The sequence below is a fragment of the Gymnogyps californianus genome, chromosome 6 (genome assembly GCF_018139145.2).
Source record: "Gymnogyps californianus isolate 813 chromosome 6, ASM1813914v2, whole genome shotgun sequence".
Classification (NCBI taxonomy): Eukaryota; Metazoa; Chordata; class Aves; order Accipitriformes; family Cathartidae; genus Gymnogyps; species Gymnogyps californianus.
This window is the reverse complement of record NC_059476.1, coordinates 35,055,673-35,078,489: the sequence shown is the minus strand read 5'-3', so window position 1 is coordinate 35,078,489 and position 22,817 is coordinate 35,055,673. Positions and strand designations below refer to the sequence as shown.

The 22,817-nt window shown below is 40.9% G+C and overlaps 1 protein-coding gene across 4 annotated transcripts in view; it reads left to right on the top strand.

Annotated features, from left to right (window-relative positions):
- Positions 1-22,817, top strand: part of JMJD1C (jumonji domain containing 1C) — a 173,957-nt gene that overhangs the window by 120,686 nt on the left and 30,454 nt on the right. For all 4 annotated transcript variants that reach the window (XM_050899438.1, XM_050899437.1, XM_050899439.1 and 1 more), the window contains 5 exons: positions 13,339-13,444; positions 18,322-18,446; positions 19,707-19,850; positions 19,969-20,161; positions 20,249-21,924. In XM_050899438.1, coding sequence (XP_050755395.1) covers positions 13,339-13,444; positions 18,322-18,446; positions 19,707-19,850; positions 19,969-20,161; positions 20,249-21,924 — 2,244 coding nt within the window. The remainder of the gene's footprint in view (positions 1-13,338; positions 13,445-18,321; positions 18,447-19,706; positions 19,851-19,968; positions 20,162-20,248; positions 21,925-22,817) is intronic.

The window sequence follows — 22,817 nt, the reverse complement described above, 5'->3', positions numbered from 1 at the left end:
AAAGGGAATTGTGCAACTCTGATACTCTCCTTTTCTGTTTATTATGGGCAGACATTGAGTATTTCAGGCCTGGATGCTTTTGGGTTTTGTGACTTGTTTGCTCATAAGAGCAAGCCAGTTGTGTAGCAGGGCTTGTGTAGTAATGACGTGCACATAAAAAATTCTTTAAACATCTTGAAACAGGGATAAAATAATATTTTTCTGTCTGTATTTTAAGCACCCCATAATCATACTCATCTTTCAGACTTCTCTTACTTTAAACTTCAGGCTTAAAAATAGCTACTGCAGCTGAAAATTGCGTTTCCCATAAACTTGTACCTCCACTGACCAGGCGGGCAGGAGCTTTTGGGTTGGTCCCACCCTCTGAGGCTGACAGAAGGAGCTCGGGAACTCCTGGTGCCAGCCAGCTGATGGCTGTGGCCGTCATGTGCTTCCCTCCCGCTTTCGTTTCCTCCATGGGCGACAGGCGCACACAACTTTTTACATCTTTAACTCTTCTCAGCGTCATGTTTAAGAGCTGTCTCTGTTCTTTCCCATGTCTCTGGTGTCTGGACCACCCATAAGCAGTCCAGCTGGCTTCTCTGGCAGCGTCGTAAAGAGCAATGGTCTAAACAGCTTGTTACCGACACATCTATGTTTAAGTGTACGGTTCCAACGTGAGGGGAAGCAAAAGGCTGTGTCCAGCTAGAAGTGGGTCAGATGACTCATACCAGTCCTCGCTCCCAGTTACACGTGTGGGACAGAAGAGTTTCATCGGAGTGCTTGAAAAGAGAGAGGAACGAGGGAGGAGGGATTGACACCCTCCATTTGTAGAGTCAGAGGAAGATGTACATCGTCTCTTTTAAGCCTGTATTTGTGCCTCCCTTTGAAAAAGAGATGCTTCCCTGAGGACTTCATCTGTCTTTATTTTCAAAATAGGTGGAGTAAAATTGTACCTTTCTGTTTTACCTTGATTCCTTAAGAAATAAGGACTTTAGTCACTTTTTTGTCTCTGTGTGAGGTTTGACACTGGAGTGGAGCTCTTGCAGATCTGACAAGCCTTAGGGAAATCAGCAGCATGGAGGGGAGGCCATCAGTCAGCAGACGGGTGGCATAGCTGCCAGAAATAGTGTGGCTCCTCCTAGTAGTAGTAGGGAGTTCAGGTGGAACTGCTGAAGGCTGTGGGAAGGTGCATGAGGAGGAAGGGGAAAGAGTTGTGAGGTCCTTGGGATAAGCTGAGGTTGCTACAGCGGAGGTAGGCCTCAAATCCATAGGAAAACAGGTTTCCTTCCACTGTCGTAGAGAAACTAGTTTTACTCTTCCTACAATTTTTCAAAAATCACGGTTGGTTAAATGACTTGACTTCATTAATGCTACTCCAGGAGGTAGCATTGAAATAAGTAATTTAGAAGTTAGGAATTCAAAACAGAACAGATGGAACAAAACATTTCTTCTTTGAAGGTGAAGATCAAATCCTTTCACTGGAGTATCTTAGTACTTCTCAAAAGCAGTCTTGGGATTACTGAATTTAAAAATCCATCCAGTGTTTCCGGGTAAGGAACTTACTGTGTGTGATCACAAATGATTACTTTTTTTTCACCAGTAAAAGCCCATGGAAAATACCGCTCAGTAGTAAGAGAAGGATTCCTTATTCTTGTTTCTGTGTCCTTAAAATTTCCAATCTTCAAATTTGATTTATTAAAAATGAAAGTTTGAATTATTTTTCTTACGTGGTGTTCTTGACCAATGCTATTTCATAATCCAGACACAAAGTCAGCTCCTAGAGAAGTCTCTTTCACTTTGTAACCAGATGGTGCTTTGCCAGTATGTTCTTGCTTTCCCAAGTAGCTGCTGTATGTTGGGATTGGGAATCCTTAGTGCTTTGGTGAACTCTGAAGCGTGAATGAGGGTAAAATCCCACAGTCATTGCATGGGAGTGCTTACCCAGGGAGGGAAAAGAGTAGACCTTCCTGCATTTCAGGTAGAGGGCAAACTGAGTTTCATTGAAATGTGTTCTTAACAGAATTAAGCTTTAGCTTGACGTGATAAACAGAATAGCTCATTTGATGAAGTGCTCATGGTTTTGTTTGCTTTCGTCCTTCCTCTGATACAACATTGTTTTGTTCAGGGTTGCTACTCTGTAACTTTTTCTTACAAAATATATTTTTGAAATTACACCTAATAAAAGTACTAATTTGTAGTCTAGGGTTAGTGCTTCATGAGAACTGCTCCACAGCCTTCAGCAAGCTGCGGTTAAGAGGTTGAGAGCTATAGAAGTTCCAGGTGTGTATATGGAATTCCTTTTCCAGGCCAGACATCTAGGGAGAAACTCAAGTAATTTTATACAAACTCAGTTGGTTTTTTTTTTAATTAAAACCAAGTATGAATCGTACTGTTTTCTTAGACATTGGAATAACTTTACTAATAAAACAAAAAGTGCAGTATTTGTTTTGATGTAGAGGGCTTGGTGTACAGCGCATTTCCTGATCAAACTTCATTTCTTTTTAACGGTATTCTACATAATTACAGTTCTAAAGGTTTTTTACTACCATTGTTTGTAAATACTGATCCCCCTTCAATCTAGCAAACATTTCCTGTCTTTTGAATGGAATTAAAATTAACTATTCCTGTTTTTTCCCTGCATCCCCCTCTTCTTGTGTGTGTCTGCCAGCGTTACTGAGAGTAGTATTTCAGTATGCTTTTGCTGAGCAAGTGGGTTTGAAGCACAGTAGTTTCTGTGCATCTCACAAATTAGTCTGTATTTCATGATTTTACTAGTGAATTCTAAGTGTACAGTTTAGAAATTATATTTCAGCCATAGAGGCTGGGTTTTTACATGGTGTGAATGTTTTCTTCCCTTTTGCTATTTTCTTTTCACCACTCCATGCTGCTTTGGTATACAACAGATAAAATCAGGTTAAAGCAGATTTCAGGATGCATAAGACTTGGTGGCTGAAGTATGGTGCTTGACAGGCTCCCCTCCCCCAGTGGTGTAGTTCAGTGTTGAATTATGTTTTTATATAGGAATTTTTTGGTTCTGTGTGCTAGTAGATTTATTGATGGAAAAATATTGTGAAATAGACAAGCATTGTATCAATTTTACACACTGAATGACTTTCCTAAGTTTACCCCAAGGAGCTTATTGCAGCAACAACTGAAATGTCCCTGTTTTCTGATCAGCAATTTAATTTTTCCTCTTTGCAAGACCATTATTCATCTGTTCTATAAAAGGCACAGCCACTGCTTTCTCCAGAGTTGCAGAGAGCTGTAGTGTTAATCAAATATGATATACATCCCAGCTGGTCAGATGTCTGTTATTTATAGGGAAAATTCCTAAAATGGCTCCAGCAGGTCAGAACGGAGCTTTTAGCGGAAAAAAAGCACGTGATGATGGCTGCGTTGCTTCTGATACTGTCTTGGAGCAGAGGCAGCGTTTCCACGTTTGCACAGTGATGGGCTTGCTGTTGTATGTCCAGCCAGATGGTTGGAGAGTCTCTGCAGAGTATCCCTGAGACCAGAGAAGTTTATTCTTCTCAATGAAATTCTGCTAGAAAATGTGCTGATTGTTTTTCCAACCCAGATGCATTGCTTCTGTACAGTGCTGCCTTAAATCCTATTATAAATTAAGTTTGAAAAGTTCTGTGCAAATACAGTGGTACTCATTTAAAACGTGAGAGGAATGTGTTTTATTCTGACTACTTTCATATTATCAGCATGTTGGCCAACACTGTTATGTAGTACTATTCTAAGAGACATGTTTTCAAGCAAACCCGGGGAAACCACTTGAAAATAAACCATTAATGTAATAGTACTTAAGTGGATCAAACACCACTGAAGTTGGCTTTCATGAACATTTTGAAGATATCTGTTGTATTCTTTCCTCTTGACAAAAAAAATGCTTCAGATATTTTTATTGTTGGGAGGGATTTGTGTTCTGCCCATAGTCCTTATGAGTTACGGGGGGAAAGGAGCTGGGAAGTTGTATGTTCCCGGAGCTCCTATTTGGTAAGTAGGATTGAGGATATTTGCAGAAGAGACTGGGTATCTCTGTGACTGCTGGTAATTTAAGTCGGTGGTAGTTCAAATTACAGAGCAGAGTCTCATTCACAAGAGTGAGATACTCTGATGCACGTTTCTAGGAGGTGGTGTTGATTCTAGGAGCAGTCGTCAGTCTGCCACGTATTGGATAGTGTTTTGCAGTTTTCTTCTGCAGATTTGAATTGAGAGACCTTTGCTCTTTAATACAGTAAGCTCTTAGTTGTCAGTAATTTCATCAAAGAATACTGTGTTGCTGAGTAATGCAACTGATAAAAGATTTGGTGGAGGTAACTACCATGAGATCAGAGATCAACTGTCCGGTCTGTCATTAGCTGTGGTGGTGGTACACAGCTTTCCAACTCTGCCAGTTCAAGCTGCTGCAAGCAACTTCTGCTGTCCCTGATGCAAGGAAGATGTGTCTTCTGTAAAATGGTCAGTCTCTGAGCAAGAACTGATCTCTTGGCTTGATTTCTGGGGGCATTAGACTGCCTTTCTAGCAGCCCACTAGTCCAGACAACTGATGATCAACAGAACGTACGTACTTTTTTGCTTAAAGACACCTCCATCCATACAGCTTGTCCTTCAGCTGATATGATTTGGGGAGTTGTTAGATATCTTTTGAAAGCTGTTCACAATTCACAGGGGGTGTGGGTCTCAGTTTCAATTTTAATATCAATGTGCAAAAGATTTTTCTCCGATCTACTTGCTTAGCTGCTCTCCTCGTTAGCATCAACTTCACTCTGCTAATTGCTTGCTTCAGGGAAACGTCTGCACTTTGAGGTTTCTTTTCCCATAGTGGCATTGAGTTGCTTGGTGAGTGATTCAAAGGCTTGTTCCAGTGTCACCACATGACTTGGGAGTTACTGGCTGAGCGGGGTAGGACCAGTATTCCCTCCCTGTTTCTCTTAGGAGTAGATAAAACAAAATGCAAAATTAGGACAAAGTTGCATATTGCTGAGATGGTGGTGATAAATGTACGGAGCCTGCAGTGAGGAAGGGGAAGGAAATGTGATTCAGTGGAAAACGAAAGAAAAGCAAATGTATGGCTGCGTCATCAAAATGAGGGAGATGATGGACGTGGAGCAGTGCTATTCACTTGACCTTTCATTCGTTTGTACGTGGAGGACATAAGTAGTACAAACAGTCACTGCAGTGCTCTAAGTGGAAGCTGACGGCCCACCAGGTTTGTGGGTAGGAGCCACTTGTTTGGGGAAGTCTTTAGATCAGATGCTAGAAGATATGTCTGGCACTCCAGGAGATTTTGCTTTTCTGACCCAGACTGTCCCAGCTGCTCAAAGAGAGGGTGACATAACCCATGAGCATAAGGGTCATCTGTTTTGTTAATCTCTTTTCAAGTGCAAAACTATTGTAGAAGTCACTAGAGCAGTTTTTAGGTTGTTTTGTGACAATACTTGCCTGGCCCAGGTTTGGTTTTACTTATCCATTCGTGACTGCTTGCTTCACTGCTGCATGCTCGCTCCATATGCTGCTCTCGTTTCCCTTCTGCCTTTCCATACTAGATTCTCATCTACAGATACAGGTGTAATGAGCTGACTTGTAAAAAGCAAGTTTTCCAGCATGCCCATTTCAACTGAGACATTGGCAGTCTTAAAGGAAGGCAAATATCTCTGTTTATTTTTGTGTTTGCGAGTTAAAATCAGGGAGAATATTAGACTACGAGTCAGATTTTTTCCTGTATATTTATGTTCCTGACTTTAATATATTTTCCATAGGATAATCTTTTGTATTTTTAATAGAAGTTTTCTGGTATTCTTAAGGGTGTGAGTTATTCTTCCAGAACTGAACTAATTGGTGCAGTGATGCTTCTTCAAGCCTGAAATCATGACTTGGAGAAGCGTATGCAGCCCTGCTCCCCTAATTCTCAAACCTGATAATCAAAATTTTAAAATAGTGTCAACTCTTTTAATTGTTGAACAGGTGAAATGAGGAAGGAAGTAGGAGTGTGTGGGGAGAAGTATTAGGCATAGGGAAGAGTGGGGAGCAAAATAAAAACTGTTGGTAGCTTTTCCTGAGAGGTGTTAAGTTTACTGACAGTTGGAAAATTACTAAACTTTTAGTCCTCATCTTTTTTTCCATGTAGTTTTAACTTTCTCCTTATAGAAACATAGCTGTTGCTGTTACACACTGAAAATAAGCCCTAATCTTAAATGTTTGTGGTCCGAAATGTCTGTAAACATTTGTCCTTGTCGGAACAATGCATTCAGAGCCCCTTGTTGGGAAGGGATTAGTTATCCCTGTTCTCTCGCCTGGCCTCTGCATGTAGGGAGAGCGTCACTGCCCGTCCCTGCCTTTCCCCATGCGGCGTGCCTCCGTGCACGTGTCAGCAGGGCTGACCTCAGCTCGACTTTGTTTCAGGTTTAGGGGTCAGAGTTGTGCCTTCAAGCTTGACTTAACTGGTTCAGATGTAGCCCAGCAGCTGCCGGGTTTGGGTGAGGTAAATTGTGACTGTGCGCTCAGAACAGCAGAAAATAGGTCAAGTGTGGGCTGGGTTTACATAGAAAGCGCTAGCATCGCCTGGTAAGCCTAAGCCTCTTCTCTCAGCTCAGACAAAGCCGTTTAAGGTAAACTGGGAAGTTATGATCTCCCCAAAAAACTTTCTAGCCTTCTGTAGCCTTGGTGTTTCTGGCTGGCATTGCCCTTCATGAGAAGCCTGGAGCCGGGAGGGAGGTTGCCCTCCTTGCAGGGGCACACGGTGGGTCGGGTCGATGTGTTCCCCCGGGAGCAGTCCTTTTTGGAAAGGCGTTTCTCTGCTGCCTTGTGCGGAGCAGCACAGCCCTGCAGCCTTCAGTGTCTCTCTGACCTCCTGCCCACCAGCTGCAGTGGTGTGGCAGCTGGGGTAGCCTTTCACTTGTCAGAAAGGAATAAGGAATATACTGTTTACCAGTGGTTTATGCATGCGTGTGTGTCTAGAAAGATGGGTGAAGCAGTAGAAGATCTGTATATTTTAGTCTCAGCTAAATTTGATGATTTCCCTGTAGGGTTTTGGTGTGGTCTGTGGGGCATTGGCAGCACCTGCTCCTGCCCAGTGGTACCCTTGGGAGTGTCAGTTGCTGCCAGTTTTTCTGTTGTAGTTAGAGTCTCATCTTTTGCCACTGAAAAAAAAGCCTTGTAGCATGGCAGAGGGATAGCACCAATTAATAGGTGATGTTCTTGTTAAGATCTTTGGTATTTTGCCTATCCAGATTTTATGTCACTGTTCTGTTTTGCTTTGTGTGGTTTTTTCCCTACTCGCTCTGATGTCAGGCAGGACAATATTAAGATTGAAGGTTTGTTAAAAAGTTATAATCAGTGAAAGAGATTACAGATCAGTGATATAATCAGATATGTTAGGTGACACAATCAGTGAAAGATAAAAGAGGAAGAAAAAAGGATGGCTAGTTATCAAGGAATGAAAATAAGGAGAGAATTGTACAGACCTTTCAAATGAGGGGTAAAAATATGCATGGATGTGTTTGAGGCTGGGTGCAGGTAAGGTATTTAATTTTTTTTTTAATGGGAGAAAATCATCTTCTAAAAAACTGCATTAGGGGACTAGTATAAATTCTCAGCAGTCTAGATTTTAAAAACAATACTTTTTGCTGCCACTGCTCTCTGAAGACTGTTGTGGCAATCGGTAGGCAGGTGTTGGACTGACTTTGTTCCTTGTTTTTCAGACTGCAATTGTGAAATTTAATTTCTGTGCAGCTGAAGTTCCATGCAGTTGTAAAAATGATACGGTGCAAAAAGGAATGGAAAAAAAAAAAAGGTGGGGGGCTCATTTTATAGAAACTGATTTGAAGATATTCACTGATGAGACAAGAAGAAAACTGAAGGTTCAAGCTTTTGACACTTTGATCTCTGAACTTTTCATTTGCACTGTTTGAATTTAAATGTGGTCCCTCTACCATTAAAGTACTAACAAAATGCTTATTTCCATGTGTAGTGCATACTCTGTAAACATTGTAAACAGGACTCTCAAGTTGGTTATGTACTAGTTTTCATTTAATTCGTGTCCTAAATTATCAGAAAACCTCTAAGCAGCCAGAGGAAGCTATAGTTAATTAAGCCACAGATGGTGAGGACTAATGTGGTGTTGACCTTTGTGAGGACTGCAAAATCTACTTAGTCTTTCTCTGTAAAACACTAGCTGAAATGAGTTCCTACTGATATTAAAAAGATGTCCTTGATGCATTGAAGCCAAATGCAGAGACACTGTGGCCAAGGAAGGTGCTTTCCCAAATAAACATTTGCAGGTTCGTAATGCATGGCGTGTGTTGAGGCTTGGTCTTCAGGGCTCCGATTTAAGCCTTTTTAGTGCCAAAAGCCACTGTTTTTCCAGGACTGGTTTTCCTGGAATGCATATTGTCAGTTCTCTTCTTCACTGAAAATGGAGAGTTGACAGCTGACTGGAGTTTCTGTACCCTCCTATAAGCAGCATGCAGGCTGTGTGTTTGGGGGTAGGAGCAGCTACTTGAATCCACTTTTTAGTAGTTGTTTTGTGCTCCAGGGTTTCATCTCTCGAGTTAATGAACTCGTTTCTGCCCCTCAAGTTTGTGAAGGATGACTTGCAGAAGTATTTTAAAATGCAGAGGAAACATCTTGCTTCAATAGTTCAAGTCTTGTTGGGATGGTAGAGAGCTGTGGAAATGTGCAGGCATTCCCACCACAGTCATGCCGGGCTGCCCAAAACGGAAAAGGAGCTTGTGGTTGTTTGAGTCTTTCAGAAGGCACTTTGTATTGTCTTTGGGCAATGTGCAGGTTTGACTCGTCCAGAGATGCCTCTCGGTATCTTGGACAGTATTTTGTTTGTGGATGGGGCTTGAGTAGGAGAATTCTGTATGTATTTGGATTTTGACTTGTTTTTCTGTGGGTACTGTCTTTGAAATTCCTGTTTGATCATGACTTAAAGGAATTTCGAAGCATTATAAGTGATCTGCACTTGTTCACCTGTGGCTTTGAATGATAAATTATGTTTGTCCAAATAAGCTCTCTGAACTGCTTCTCTGAACAAAGATTTCTACTTGCTGGTTAGAGTAGCGTGGTATCTTAACCTGATGGTATGGTCTATAGTTTCCAACCTGTTCTATCATTTTGTACCAGAAGAAAGAACAGATACACTCAGAAAAACACTGGATCACTTCATTGTCTGGGAAAATTTCATTCTTTATCCTTCTCAGGTCTTCCTAGGAGTTGACCACGTCCCCAGCGGGTGAGAATTATCACCTAGAGAGACATGCAGCTGACTCAGTATTTTTTTGGATAATTAAGCAGAAGGTCCACTCCACCAGAAATGAATTCCTCTTTTAGTCTGGAAAGAAGGAAGAACAGCAATAAAGATCTAAAAAACTTGATATAGATTGGCAAGCTTCTCATGGTCACATTGCTTCATGTGACTGTCTTCCAGAAGGGCAGGAAGGATTATCTTGACCATATTTTTCTAGCCCATATGCCTTTTGTCGTCTTCCCAGTGTTGCATAGTCATTTGTGGAGCAAGGAGCACTGCCATATGAAGTACATAAAGAGCTTCCTACAGTAGATTTGCAGAAGAAAATTGCAGTCCCATTTATTTGATTTGCATTCTGATTTGCGTTTCATAAGGATTTCAAACCAGCATTAACATCCTCCTGGAGGAGGTATTCCAGGACTTGTGGAAAAACTAGTCTAGGAGAGGGTACTATACTTACTTTTGTGAGTAGAACTACTTTCAAATGAGGAAAAGGCTGGAGGAAAATCCTACAGGGCATTTAATTCTTCTGTGGGTTAGTCTGTCAGTCTTGCTACTTCGACCAAGAAGGAGGGGAAAACTGAAGGTTAAATTGCCAAGGTTCTAATCTGTAGACAGAGTTGTTGTTTCTTGAGCCATATAAATACAGGGTAAGGAAAAGGACTGGGCACTGCAGAGTTATCTGCTCGTCTTCAGTGCTAAGACAGGGAAGAGACTGCACGTCATCAGCCTTGCCTGTTGCCCTGTCTCCCTGTTTTTGCCAGTTTGTGGTGTGCGCTAAAACAGTGTGCTTAAGGCCATCACCTTATAGTTTAACACATTATGCAATTAATTTCCTGGTTTTTAGATGTTCAGATTTAAGATTAATGGTGGGAAAAGGTCAGTCATGGCGCACGCATTTTTTCATAGATATATGTAATATGCACACGAACAGAATTTTTGAGGTTTCAGGAACTTTTTTTTGTAGTATCTTGATACTGAGCTTCAGTTGTCAGTTACAATTTTGCTTTGCTGTACTGATTCCTGTTGACCAATGTGTAGCATGTTCATGGCTAGAAGGAAAACACTTTTTATTTTTCAGTGATTGATAAGTTAAATGTGTATTTTGTGTGTGTGTATTTAGAAACCCTGGGTTCTCTTTGATAGCCTCTATGTAATCCCAGTCATACCTGCATGCAGTTTATGTAATGGATCTTTGACCTCACTTGTGCCTTTCATAGCTCATCTCTGAGATGAGCTCATCTTTCTCCAAGAGTGACGAAAGTAGTACAAAATGGACTTTGCAGTCTCCTTTTCTAAGTGTTCACATGAAGCACTCTGTTGAAGGTACTGGTAAGTCATGCATCTCAATAGGAGATGGAACAAAAAAGGTTCAAATGTACTGTCTGTAGGATCACCAGTATCTTCAGTGTCAAGTTCAAAGAAGGCAAAGATGCGTAGGAAGGATGTGACATCTAAAAAAAGAAAAGCAGCAGTGTGTGTTGCCTTCAGAAACAAATCAAAAGTGGCTGAAGATGATATAGAGACTCAAAAACTTTGCATAAAGAACTCATTGAAGTAGAATAACGTTAAGAGTAACAGGCCTGACTTCCTGGTTCCTAATCAATGTGTATAGTCTTGAAATGAAGATACAAATTCTGTTAGATGGGGCTGAAGGAATTATTCAAAATGTATGAGATCTGCATATTAACTGCAATTTTAAGTCTGCCAGACTTTCAGTATTGCAGTGCCTAAGCCTGTTGCTTAGGTCTAATGCTTGTGGATCTGAGAGGGGAGATTTTTGGTACAGGAATCTCTTGCAGCTGCTGTGGAAGAGAGTGCATAGGAAGGAGGACAGATGAATGGTCATCATACAGCTCCAGTTCCAGGGTCTATTGGGTTCCCCTGGCAAATCATTCCCTCTTTCTAGTGGTGGTGTTGCTTCTGTATGTAGGATCAATGCAAAAATGGATTTGCACAGGAAAGTAGAACAGCTAATACCCTTTTGCCTCAGGAGGAGAAGTGTTTTGCTACCCTGCCATTCTTGAATAAAGTTTAGTGTTGACCCTCTTGTGCCTCTGATAGTGCTAGCAACATACTTCCCTGGTTGGTGTTTTTAACGTGGTGGTAGAGGTCTTGTTGATCTTCCCCTTCACTTTTGCTTTGTTCCACTTTTGTCGTGGTTTAACCCCAGCCGGCAACTAAGCACCATGCAGCTGCTCGCTTGCCGCCCCCCCCCCCCCCCAGTGGGATGGGGGGGAGAATCGGGGGAAAAAACCACAAACAAAAAAACCTCGTGAGTTGAGATAAAGACAGTTTAATAGGACAGAAAGGAAGGAAAAAAATAATAATATGACAACACTAGAAGAATTAGAATATAAAAAACAAGTGATGCACAATGCAGTTGCTCCCTGCTCACTGACTGATGCCCAGTTAGTTCCCGAGCAGCAATCCGCCCCTTCCAGCCAACTCCCCCCAGTTTATATAGTGGGCATGATGTCATATGGTATGGAATATCCCTTTGGCCAGTTTGGGTCAGCTGTCCTGGCTGCGTCCCCTCCCAGCTTCTTGTGCCCCTCCAGCCTTCTTGCTGGCTGGGCATGAGAAGCTGAAAAATCCTTGACTTAGTATAAACACTACTTAGCTACAACTACAACCATCAGTGTGTTATCAACACTGTTTTCCTACTAAATCCAAAACACAGCACTATACCAGCTACTAGGAAGAAAATTAACTCTATCGTAGCTGAAACCAGGACAACTTTACATGTATTAAAACGATCATCTTGACCATTCCTTTCGGATCTGAGGCTGTATCCTTTTCAAAAGCATAAGGAGAGACAGTAATTTTCTCTAATAACTGAAGCATTGATGCATTCTCCATAATGGAGCACAGCAAATCTTCAAGTGTCAGGAAGTGAATTTTGAATTTGAAATAGACATCCTGTGATCAGTGGGTTAGCAGGAATAATCTCATCCAGATGAATAGAGAGAAATTGCTCATGTCACTTGAGGGCCTGGCAGCAATGCACGATTCCCTGAGTGTTGCTTGTATCTTTGTATTCTATGGCTGGAGCTCTTCATAATAAATTGTGAAACATCAAGGAACTTGTTGGAGATCAAGGAAAGAAATTACTTTATCTCAGCTGCAGTACTGATAAAACATTTTACATTTTGTATGTGGAGAATCGCTCTGATTATTCTAGCTGTCTGAAGTTCTCTTGGCACAAATGAATGTTCCTGCAGCTCATGGATTTCCAAGGCCGTCTTCTGCATGAGGAGTCACCAGGCTGCGGTGCAGCTTTATTTCTCTGCCACAGCCTCAAAGACAGAAATAGCAAGTTTGCTCTGAAATAGAGAAATAGGTATTCTAAGAGTCTAGAGATGAATGATGTTTTAAGCTGTGCTTCCAAGGATACGAACGAGATTTTGTGCCTAGTTTTTCCTGGTTAAGAGGACAGTGCCACGAAATATGTCTTATTTTCCCAGATGATGTCCTACTCAAAAGTGAAAAAGAATCTTTTCCAGGAGAACCGTATATAATAAATATTAAAGCATGTCTTATTCAAAATTACCTAATTAACAAAGGCCTACATATTTGAAAATCAGTAATGGTGTTTCTCTCAGAAGGTTTGTTTCTCTTAAAATACAGCTATCTCTTCTGCATTATCTTTGAGTTTTATATATATGTTTATGCTCAATATGTCCATATTAAATTGTACAGATATGGAAAATAGATTTTTTTTTTTTAAAAATTCATTTAATCATTTAAACAGTTCTTTCTGCATACCTGTAAACATTGAAGTCTTTAGAGGGCAATTTTAGCTTGTATTAAGACAGTATTTATGAAAGTGTGATCCTATTAATAGCTTACAAGTCTGGCCACATGTGGGATCTGACATACCATGTTCCCATGAAATAACTTCTAGCACTATGTTACGCTTTTAAGTTTTTTCTAAAAAAAAAAAAAAAAAAAAACAAACCCACAGGGATTTGTAGGCAATCAGTAAAATTAGCATCAAACTACTTAATATTGTACTCTAAAATACTTTTAGGAAAATAAACAGAAATGTTACAAGTAAACATAACATATGGTTCTTTTTTTAATCTCTACTTTAGGACGACGTAGACAGTCTAAACCCAGTTCTCAGGGATAACCCGCAGTTACATGAGGAGGTAAAAGCCTGGGTAAAGGAACAAAAGGTTCAGGAGATTTTTATGCAAGGTAATTATGTGGGAAATTGTGTTATTTTTATTCTGTGTTAGTTAGTTTAAGGCCATTAGTTGTATGGGACTCATCCCATAGCATTTGTGATATAATGGACAATACATTTCTAACTTGGAAGTTATTTTTTGGAAGCATTTGTTAATACAAGAAAACAAGACTATGTAAGAAGCTGTGTGTGACTTCTTCAGACTATTCTTAAATTGTTTGATGTTTTAGCGATTACAGCAAAAGCTGAATATTGTTAGTCTGAAGGTAGATATTTTATGAAGTTTGTTGTGAAAGTAAGTGTGTATTAATGGCAACCACATGCCTTTTAGCATGTTTAAAACTGTTCTGTGCTCTGTTAGTGTTACTATTATGTGTGATAACTTCTCGGATGCATGTCTGTGCTTGTAGTTCGTCACAGATGAAGAATACTTTCAGATCCCCACACCCTCACTCCCTGATTGAAAAGTGCTTTTCAAATCAGTTACGATTTTGTAACTCGATTCTAATGCTGGAAGGTTGCAGCAGATGCATACATCATTTTTACACTGTAGATAGAAGTTACGTGAAAACTAGTATGAATTAGAATAAATGATTTTGGCTCAATCTTGCTGATAATAAAAATACTATTTACATTTGCAGTATATTCATTAACTTTCTGCAGAACTGACAGGCAGCTCTACAGAGGCAGTCCTAGCAATGGGAGGCAGAAACTAACCTCTGTGGGTCTGGGTTAAAATCCCCAGGCAAGCAGTAAACCAATTTCAGGACAAAAATGCTTAAGCAGTCATTCTGTAAATTAAGATTGGGAGGGGAGCAGTAAATAATCTGATATTTTAAGGATGGCACTGAGGTTTGCTTGCTGTCTGGTTTCTTTGATAAAAGTAAGAATAGAAGACCAAAGGAATATGGTAAGTATAATATTGAAGTTACAGTACAAGACTTTTGTCTTTCCTTCTGTGGAGTTTCTAATTTGACTAGATGTGATTATTCTTAGGGGCCACAGAGAAAGGATGCTGAAAAAAGCAATGTGTGGAATTGTGTAGATAGTAAGCTGATATGTCAGTGTTAGTCATTTTAGATTTTATCTTAATATCCTCAGATACAACATGAGTTAATAGTCTGTTGATGAAATTTGCAGCCAAAACTGGATTGAGAAGGTGATGTGAAATCAAATTAGGGCTAAATGAAAAGGAAACTAAAATTGAGCTTGTTTATTATATTTCATTAGAGTAACAATAAGACGACAATTATAAAGGCCTCTGTGTGCACTGGTACAGAATCAATACTTGAGCGAAGCCCCAGCAATATTGAAATAATCATCTAAACGAAACTGCCAGCCCATCATCTACACAACTCATTTACATCCCATCATTCCAGGAACTGTATTTTTGTCTTTATATATATAATTTTATGTAATTTCTCAAACAGATGTTTGGATGCTTAGAAGTGCACATATTAGGAGTATTTTAGATGATGAGATGACTCTAATCCAAACGTCCTTGCAGACTAGCTGTCCTCATGTAAGGAGAAGCTGCAGTTCAAATCCACTTGCTCACCTGATGGGACACAGTGTGGCCTGAGGAGAGACACGCTTCCTCGGGCAGCGACGTGCCATCCACCGCGAGGGCCTTTGCAGTGCCACCACCTCGGCCCCGCGGGACAGTGGTCAGCCAGCAGAGACTGCTGTCACGTTCTCCTGGGGCACAATCTGCTCCTGGTCACAGAGACTTTGCGTTTGGCACAAACCTTTCAGTGGCTTACAGACAGCCCTCTAGCAGTGCTAGCTGCTGTAATCTAGTCATGTAATCCTTCTTTTCTCCTCCCCTCCCTTCTCTGGTTTTCTTCACGTTCTCCGTTATTACCGTTTTCCTGTTCCCTGCAATTTAAGCAACATTTTCAGTTCTACCTTGTCTAGACGCATCTATTAAAGTTACCATATTCTCTTACTTCATCCTCTACAGCATTTTTAGGATCCAGCCTTTTCCTTGTTGTCTGTGATGTTGAAACCTTCATCTCATATCTTAGTATTTTCTACTTTGACTGTCAGAATTAAAACACAGTTTATCTGAAGACAGAGGAGGGTTGGAGAAAAACATAAAATTGAGTTCCAAGTGTTTGAAAAGAAACATGCCAATTTGAGCAGGGGGAATTTTAGTCAAAACTGGTCCAATTATTTGCAAGAATGAGAATAAAGAAAAAAATTGGCCCTTGTGACCTTTTCTTTGGGCGGCAGTCACAGCAGCATGCTTTGCAGTAGAGATTGTAGGTTTGGCAGGAAAGTAGTTTATTCCTTGTTTTAAAAAAACAAACTCCTCCCAAACTTGGCCAAGTTGAAAGCTTTTGGGACAAATAAAACCAGTTCAAGGAACAGAGTAAAGTGTCTTTGATTTTTAACAATTAAAATCTTCAAATTTTTTCTTCCTATTAGATTTATTATCACTACAGTTTCTCAGGCTGCATGTATAATAATCCTCTTGAAACACTGAGTGTGCTTCAGCCCTGAAGATACTTCCTGGTAGTAGTGCACAGGCTGTTTCAACAATGTGTAGCTGAGCATGATTCAGCCAGGGACTGGAGACAAAGCCAGGCTTTTCCTGTAATGGCTGCTTGTGGCTGGGCTGGGCTGGGCTGGAGCTGAGCTGTCCTGTGTCGTATGACCACAGTTTAATCTTTCTCCTTCCTGACGCCCCAGCAGCACGTAAGAACACCCACCCCACCCCCCACCCCCCCCCACTGTTTTTGAAGGTAGATAAAGTCTCTTTTAAAAATAGATAGGATAACAGCTGGGATGAAGGGCAGACACAGATGAGAACAAGGAGTAAGAGGAAAGAAATTGGCACTGGGTCAGTGCAGAAGAGTATAAGAGAAGCTGGAAGCTGATGGAGAAGGAAGGATGGAGCTTGTAAGCTGAGAAGACTGGGAAAGGACTTGGAAGCCAGTGGCTGGAATCGTAAATGCTAAAATGAGACAAGAAGCTGAGGAGAGGGGAGAGGCTGGTTCTGGTTATGCAAGAGACTGAAAATCATTGTGCAGTTAACAGTAGGATGTAAGAGAGGAGGAGCTGGGATAGGAAAGTAGGAATGGGAAATTTGCATGAAGAGAGACAGGCAAAATTTTACTAAGACTGTCTGAACAAGGCAGAGCTTTGGGACAGCCATTAAAAGTCCAAGACACAGAGAACGCGGTTGGGTCAGACAGCCAGAAGTGTGGGAGCTGAGCTGGAGGCGTTTTGCAGGGGCATATGGAGTAAGGGTTGGAGAGAAGCCATCAGGAGATGTGTCCCCACGGGAACCCCATCTGGTCCAAGACCAGGAATGTGAGACACAAGCTTGTAGATCCTTCCTCTTTTTCTGCCCATATGTATCAGTGATTGGCAGTGCCTGTGCTGGTGCACTTCTGACCCTTGTCTGTGCAGCTGGAAACGTGCTCCGGGGATGAGTTAATGCCGGTAGCTCAGGGGTTCAGTGGATTCAGTGGGCTCAAGGTTTCAGTTGTGCAGTGAATGATGTGAATGTGGGTGAAAGAAGGGTGCCATTGCATGGTGTTTCTGTTCCCAGCTGTTTTAAAACCTAATCACATGCAAAAGGTATTTCAAAAGGCCTTGCTAAGGTTCCAAAATTAAACCCTAAGACCACTTGGAAATGTCTAAATTATTACTGCTTTTGCACTTCTCTTGATCTCTCAAATGCTGACATTAAACAGTGCTTAAGATTACACATTTTCTCGTGCACAGGGTATCATGGATCCAGTCGTGAATATGGATCTCTTACTAGAGAATGCTGTTACCTGCAGGGTCCATGGCCTGTTTGCTGCAGATGTTTGAGCTTGCTTAATGTACTGGGCTGGGGCTGGAAAAAGTGATCTTTAGGAAAGACAGGGGAATTCTGGCCTTGCCTGTGTGGTTGAGCAACTAAGCACTCTTAAATCATTTAAGTTAGGTTTTTTGTAGGTTGTCACTGACTGGTTTTACTTCCGTTTCTGTATGCCTGACCTGGGGTTTGGTTGCGGAAGTAGCAAAACCCACGCAGTTGGAACTGAACTCGGTGGCAGTGTTGCTTGGTCATACAAAATGCTATATAAACACTAAGTGCAATGAAACTTAGGGTCCCGATGATCAAGTGAGACACTGAACATGAGTAAAATTGTTGAATCTCAATTTCTGGGTCTTGAAACCAACTATAAAATAAGTACGATCTCATACTGTCTCCCCACCCCCACACACTTTTGGAGGTGAATTAAACTGATCTTTGCAAAGGGACAGTGCGGGGTTTCTTTGCAGTTGATATATCTGAAAACAGGAGCTAAAGTCTTCATAGTGTGTGTGTGTTTTTGAGTGTTCTGTGTGGCCATAGCAGGGATGGGATCACTCAGCTGCCTTTCCGACTGCTGTAATGGAGAGAAACTCTGTGGTCACTTATGGGAAAGACTTGGCAGATGCGGAAGCCTAACCACCAAGATGTAAATCTTTTCGCCAGCAAAGCATCTGGGCATGTGACTAGCCTGTTAAATAGCTTCTGTATAACCTGCTGCTGCCACTTTCTAGCCTTTCAGATTACTTTTCTCTGGTTGCTGTTTGTAGGCAGGAATTTTCCCATCATTTGTCATCATGGTTGCAGAAAGATTTAGTTAAATAAGAAAATTGTATGTTGAAAATGTTAGCAGAATTGACCTTAAAGCATACCTAAATGTACCATTTGCATTTCAAAATGTCTTCCTGAATAAAAGTAAAATCCGCAGGCAGTGCTGTGCCAGGATTGCCTGTAGTTTGCTGTCCATGCCATGTGCACTGTATGTTTGCTATGAAGCTTAAAAAATCAAGAAAACCCATTTATACTTTTTTTTGGCTGAATTGCTCAATGGCTTTTTTATTTCTTCCCCTTCTAAAGGTCCGTACTCCTTAAATGGTTATAGGGTGAGAGTGTACAGACAGGATTCTGCCACCCAGTGGTTTACTGGTATCATTACTCATCATGATCTCTTCACCCGCACTATGGTTGTTATGAATGACCAGGTGAGTTTGATACGTGATACTCGGAAAATAAGCTTCAAGTAATCTACATGTTGGGAGTTTTTAAAATTTTTTTGTGGTACTCTGAAATACACTGAGTTGTTCGGTTCCAGCAGGGCAAGTCTATTACTGTGCTGAAACTACAGCTTGACTTTGCATTGGGCTAGCAGTTAAAACCATCCTGAAGCTGAACATTTGTGCAATTATATGATTAATACCAGTCCTACAGTTTTGCTTTTCTTCTGCTGTTGCTATTTGACTAGTGAAGTCTTTGAAGTTAAGCAATCTAGTTCTAAGAACTGGTCTTCCCTGTCAGCTCTGAGAATTTCTTTTCTCAACGCTGAAATCTTTTAGCACTGCAGTAGCAATTACTTCTTCCAAGCAATTGAAATATCCGCTTTCTGCAGTTTGAATTAAGCACTTACTGCAGCCCTAATTTACATTTAGTGTCGTGGGTTTTATTTATATTTCTGAAGTTGATGTTACAAAAGAATTAATACTGGTATTTTTAGTGGCAGTAATGAATTCTATTTCAGGAGACCAGAGTAATGACTGAACGTTACTATAGTGAATGACCCGTCTGCCTTGAAATGACTGACAAAATCACGTGTGACAATGAAAATTTAAGACTAGTCTAATGCTCAAATACATTCTTTCCCTTAATTTGCTCTAATTAATTTTCCCCAAATATTTTTTCCACTTTGTGACACATTGATTAAAGATCTGGTTATCATTTCCTTCTTTCTGAAATATCCCTCACTAGCAACACTCCACCAGTCTTAGAGTTCTTCTCTCTAGTCCTTTTGGTTCCTTTCTTTCAGCAGTTTTGCTTCTGTTGGAAGCAATATTGTAATGTGCTTCTGCAGTATATTTTACAGTATATTAAATAAATTTTATAAAATATTTGTATATTGTAATTGCTACTTAAGGGTTACTCTGTGAAGAGCTCAGTGTCTTTTAATTTCAAATTTCCACGTCAGTGGAGGGGGGAAGGAAGTGGTGGTGGGGTACTTTTTCTTCTAAAAAAAAAAAAAAGAAGTTATTTTTACAGTGATATGTAAAGACACATTTGTTTTGGTTTTACTCTATTCCCAGCCTTTGTTGAGAGTCATATGTCAGTTCTGCTTGTCAGGATTAAGTAGGCTTTTCTCTGATTAGTCTTTAGCGCACAAAATCGACTGGTGAGCACTGATACAGAAAATACAGATTGGGCAGTGTCTGAACATCTGCTGATTATTATTTTTTCTTTTTTTAATAAACCAGGTGTTAGAACCTCAGAATGTTGATCCTTCTATGGTTCAGATGACCTTTCTAGATGATGTTGTTCACTCTTTGTTGAAAGGTGAAAATATTGGCATCACTTCACGCCGACGGTCTCGTTCCAACCAGAACAGCAACACAGTCCACGTAGATACATTTATCTTTTTACCTAAGTATTTTCGTATATTGCGAATATTAAAAATACATGTTTAAAGCCGCTAATTAAAATTGCATTTAAGTCCATTAATCACAGAATTATTTTTAGGGTCATTATACGCGTGCGCAAGCAAATAGTCCCAGACCAGCAATGAATTCGCAAACTGCAGCACCAAAACAAAATTCTCACCAGCACCAGCAACAGAGGAATACTCGGCCAAATAAGAGGAAAGGCTCTGATAGCAGCATGCCTGATGAAGAGAAGATGAAAGAAGAAAGATACGATTATATAGGTCGAGGAGGTAAAAGCAGATACTGGAAAGGGAGGGAGAGCTTCTTAAAACTGTATTAGACTGAAAATGTAATAGACATGTTTTTATCTTTTACAGAAAACCCCAAAAACAAAAATAAACACTTCCTTAGTAAAAGAAGAAAACCTGAAGAGGATGAAAAGAAATTAAATATGAAGAGACTGCGGACAGACAATATCTCAGATTACTCTGAGAGCAGTGACTCAGAAATTTCAAATAAAAGATTAACAGATTCGTCCTCAGACCAAAATTCGGAAAATGAGTTAAAAAGCAAGAACACTTCAAAGATAAATGGAGAAGAAGGAAAATCCCAGACTATTGAGGGAGTAGAACAGACACTAACAGATAGGCGGTCTCCATGGGATGAAATACAGGAGGATAAAAAACTCGAAGAGACAGAAAGACTGAAGTCATCCATCTTGGATCAGCAGCAAAAATCTTCACTCCATGCAGCAGAGCAGCCAACACCTTATGAGCAGAATGCCAAGGATCCACATGTTCAAGAGTGCAATGCAGAGAAGCATCATACTGCAGAATTAAAAAATGAGCAATTTGTACCCAGACCTCCTACTCCAAAATGTGTTGTTGACATTACTAATGAAAACAGCTCTGAAAAGGAGAGCCAGGATAATGCTGCAAGTACCTTTGGTTTGCAAACGGTTCAGAAAATAGAATCTCACAGCAGCGATTTAAAACAGCAGTTTGCAAATGCAAATTTCCTTGAAGCAAGAAAACAGGAAGCTGATCAAAGTTGGGTTAGCAGTGTTGTTAACAAAACGGATTTGATACAACCTGGGGTTGTAAAAACGTTAACAGTAAATGAACACTTAAATGCTGAAAAAGAAAAAGTGCAGTATGGCTCGTTTATGTCTTCGTTAAATGTAGTCTCTCTAGCAGAAGAGAGTAAACTGCATAAACAAAGTCCAGTCCCCGATTCTGTGAAGTCAAAACCTAGTGCTTCAGTTGATCATCCTAAAACAAAGTCACCTGATGTTAAGCCTAAATTCACCCAATCTTCTGATACTGTGAAGTCTAAGGTTAGTTCCCAAAACAGCCATGCTACTGGATTAACAAGGTCAGCCAATAAAACTGATCATGATTTGCCTAGGTCTAGTTTTCATCCAGTTCCGGCTAGAGTTAGTGCTCTAGAAGCTACTAAAAGTCCTCTTATCATTGACAAGAATGAACATTTCACGGTGTACAGGGACCCCACTCTGATTGGACAAGAAACAGGAACTAATCACATTTCACCTTATTTGCATCAGCATAATTATCCTCTGCATTCCTCATCCCACCGAACCTGTTTAAATCCAAACACTCATCATCCTGCATTAACTGGTTCATCCCATCTGCTAGCTGGGTCTTCAGCTCAGGCTCCCTTGTCCGCTATTAACACTCATGCCCTTAGTACCGCATCTCACCATTCTGTTCATCACCCTCATCTACTTCCTGCAGTGTTACCCGGAGTGCCTGCTGCCTCCTTGCTGGGTGGCCACCCGCGACTAGAGACTGCTCATGCTAGCAGCTTAAGCCATTTGGCCTTAGCACACCAGCAGCAGCAACAGATGTTACAACACCAGTCTCCACATCTTCTTGGACAAGCTCATCCTTCTGCTTCCTATAATCAGCTAGGGCTTTATCCAATTATTTGGCAGTACCCAAACGGAACACATGCTTACTCAGGACTCGGTCTGCCCTCCTCCAAATGGGTCCACCCAGAAACTCCTGTTAACGCGGAGGCTTCCTTGAGAAGGGTAAGTTCGGCTCGTTTCTTAATGACGTATTTAGCTGGGGCTGGTGTCTCCCAACAGGGGTTTTCTAGGTACAGATTTGGTAGTTTGTGTCGCACCGAGTGTGCGGTGATGGTGCGTTTTTTGAGTAGGCAGAGAACTAGGAATGGAAGTCCAGTAGTAACCGCTGTCTCACACTGGACGTGAGTAGGGAGTTCTTCCAGACCTTGATTTCCTAAGTATTTTAAAGAAAGACAAAATGTTTGGTTTCAGTTTATGACCAAGTGAGGTCAACCACCTGGTTTGAGACCTGAAGTCCACAGGGTAAATATTTGCTACCTCAAACAATGAAAACCATTGTGTGAGTTAAACACTAGGAGAGGTAGGACAATCGTCTTCATAGTGCAATTTTGTGTATGCTTGCTAAATAATGGAGAAAGGCTGAGATGGAAGGAGTACTAAATCCAGTGGGAAGTTCTGAAGAGAAATACTCTAGCACTTATAAATCTTTCTTGCAGTATACACCCATTTCTCTTGTCTTTACACCTATCTGTGTACCTTCTCTTGGGCATATCTTTTTCTCCCCTTCTGTTCCTGTTGACACACATCCCTGTCTTCCCATCTGCTTTCCACTCCTCTGTATTCAAGTCAGGGTGATTCCTCTATCTGTATGCTGAGTATAACCACTGAAGGCTCAGAAGAAATGGTTTGTGTTTTTCAGCCTAGCGCCCAGTGCGGCGGCGGCGTTTGGCAGGCAGACGTGGCAATTACAGGAAAAGTTTTCTCAGCTCCTGCAGGCTTGGGATATGGCATGCTCATTGCAGGCACCTTAGAGGAATAGTGTGAGATGAAGCATGTGTAGTGCAGACAGAAACTTTGGAGAGCTTTACTGCCAGCTTCAATCAAACCTCCACTGA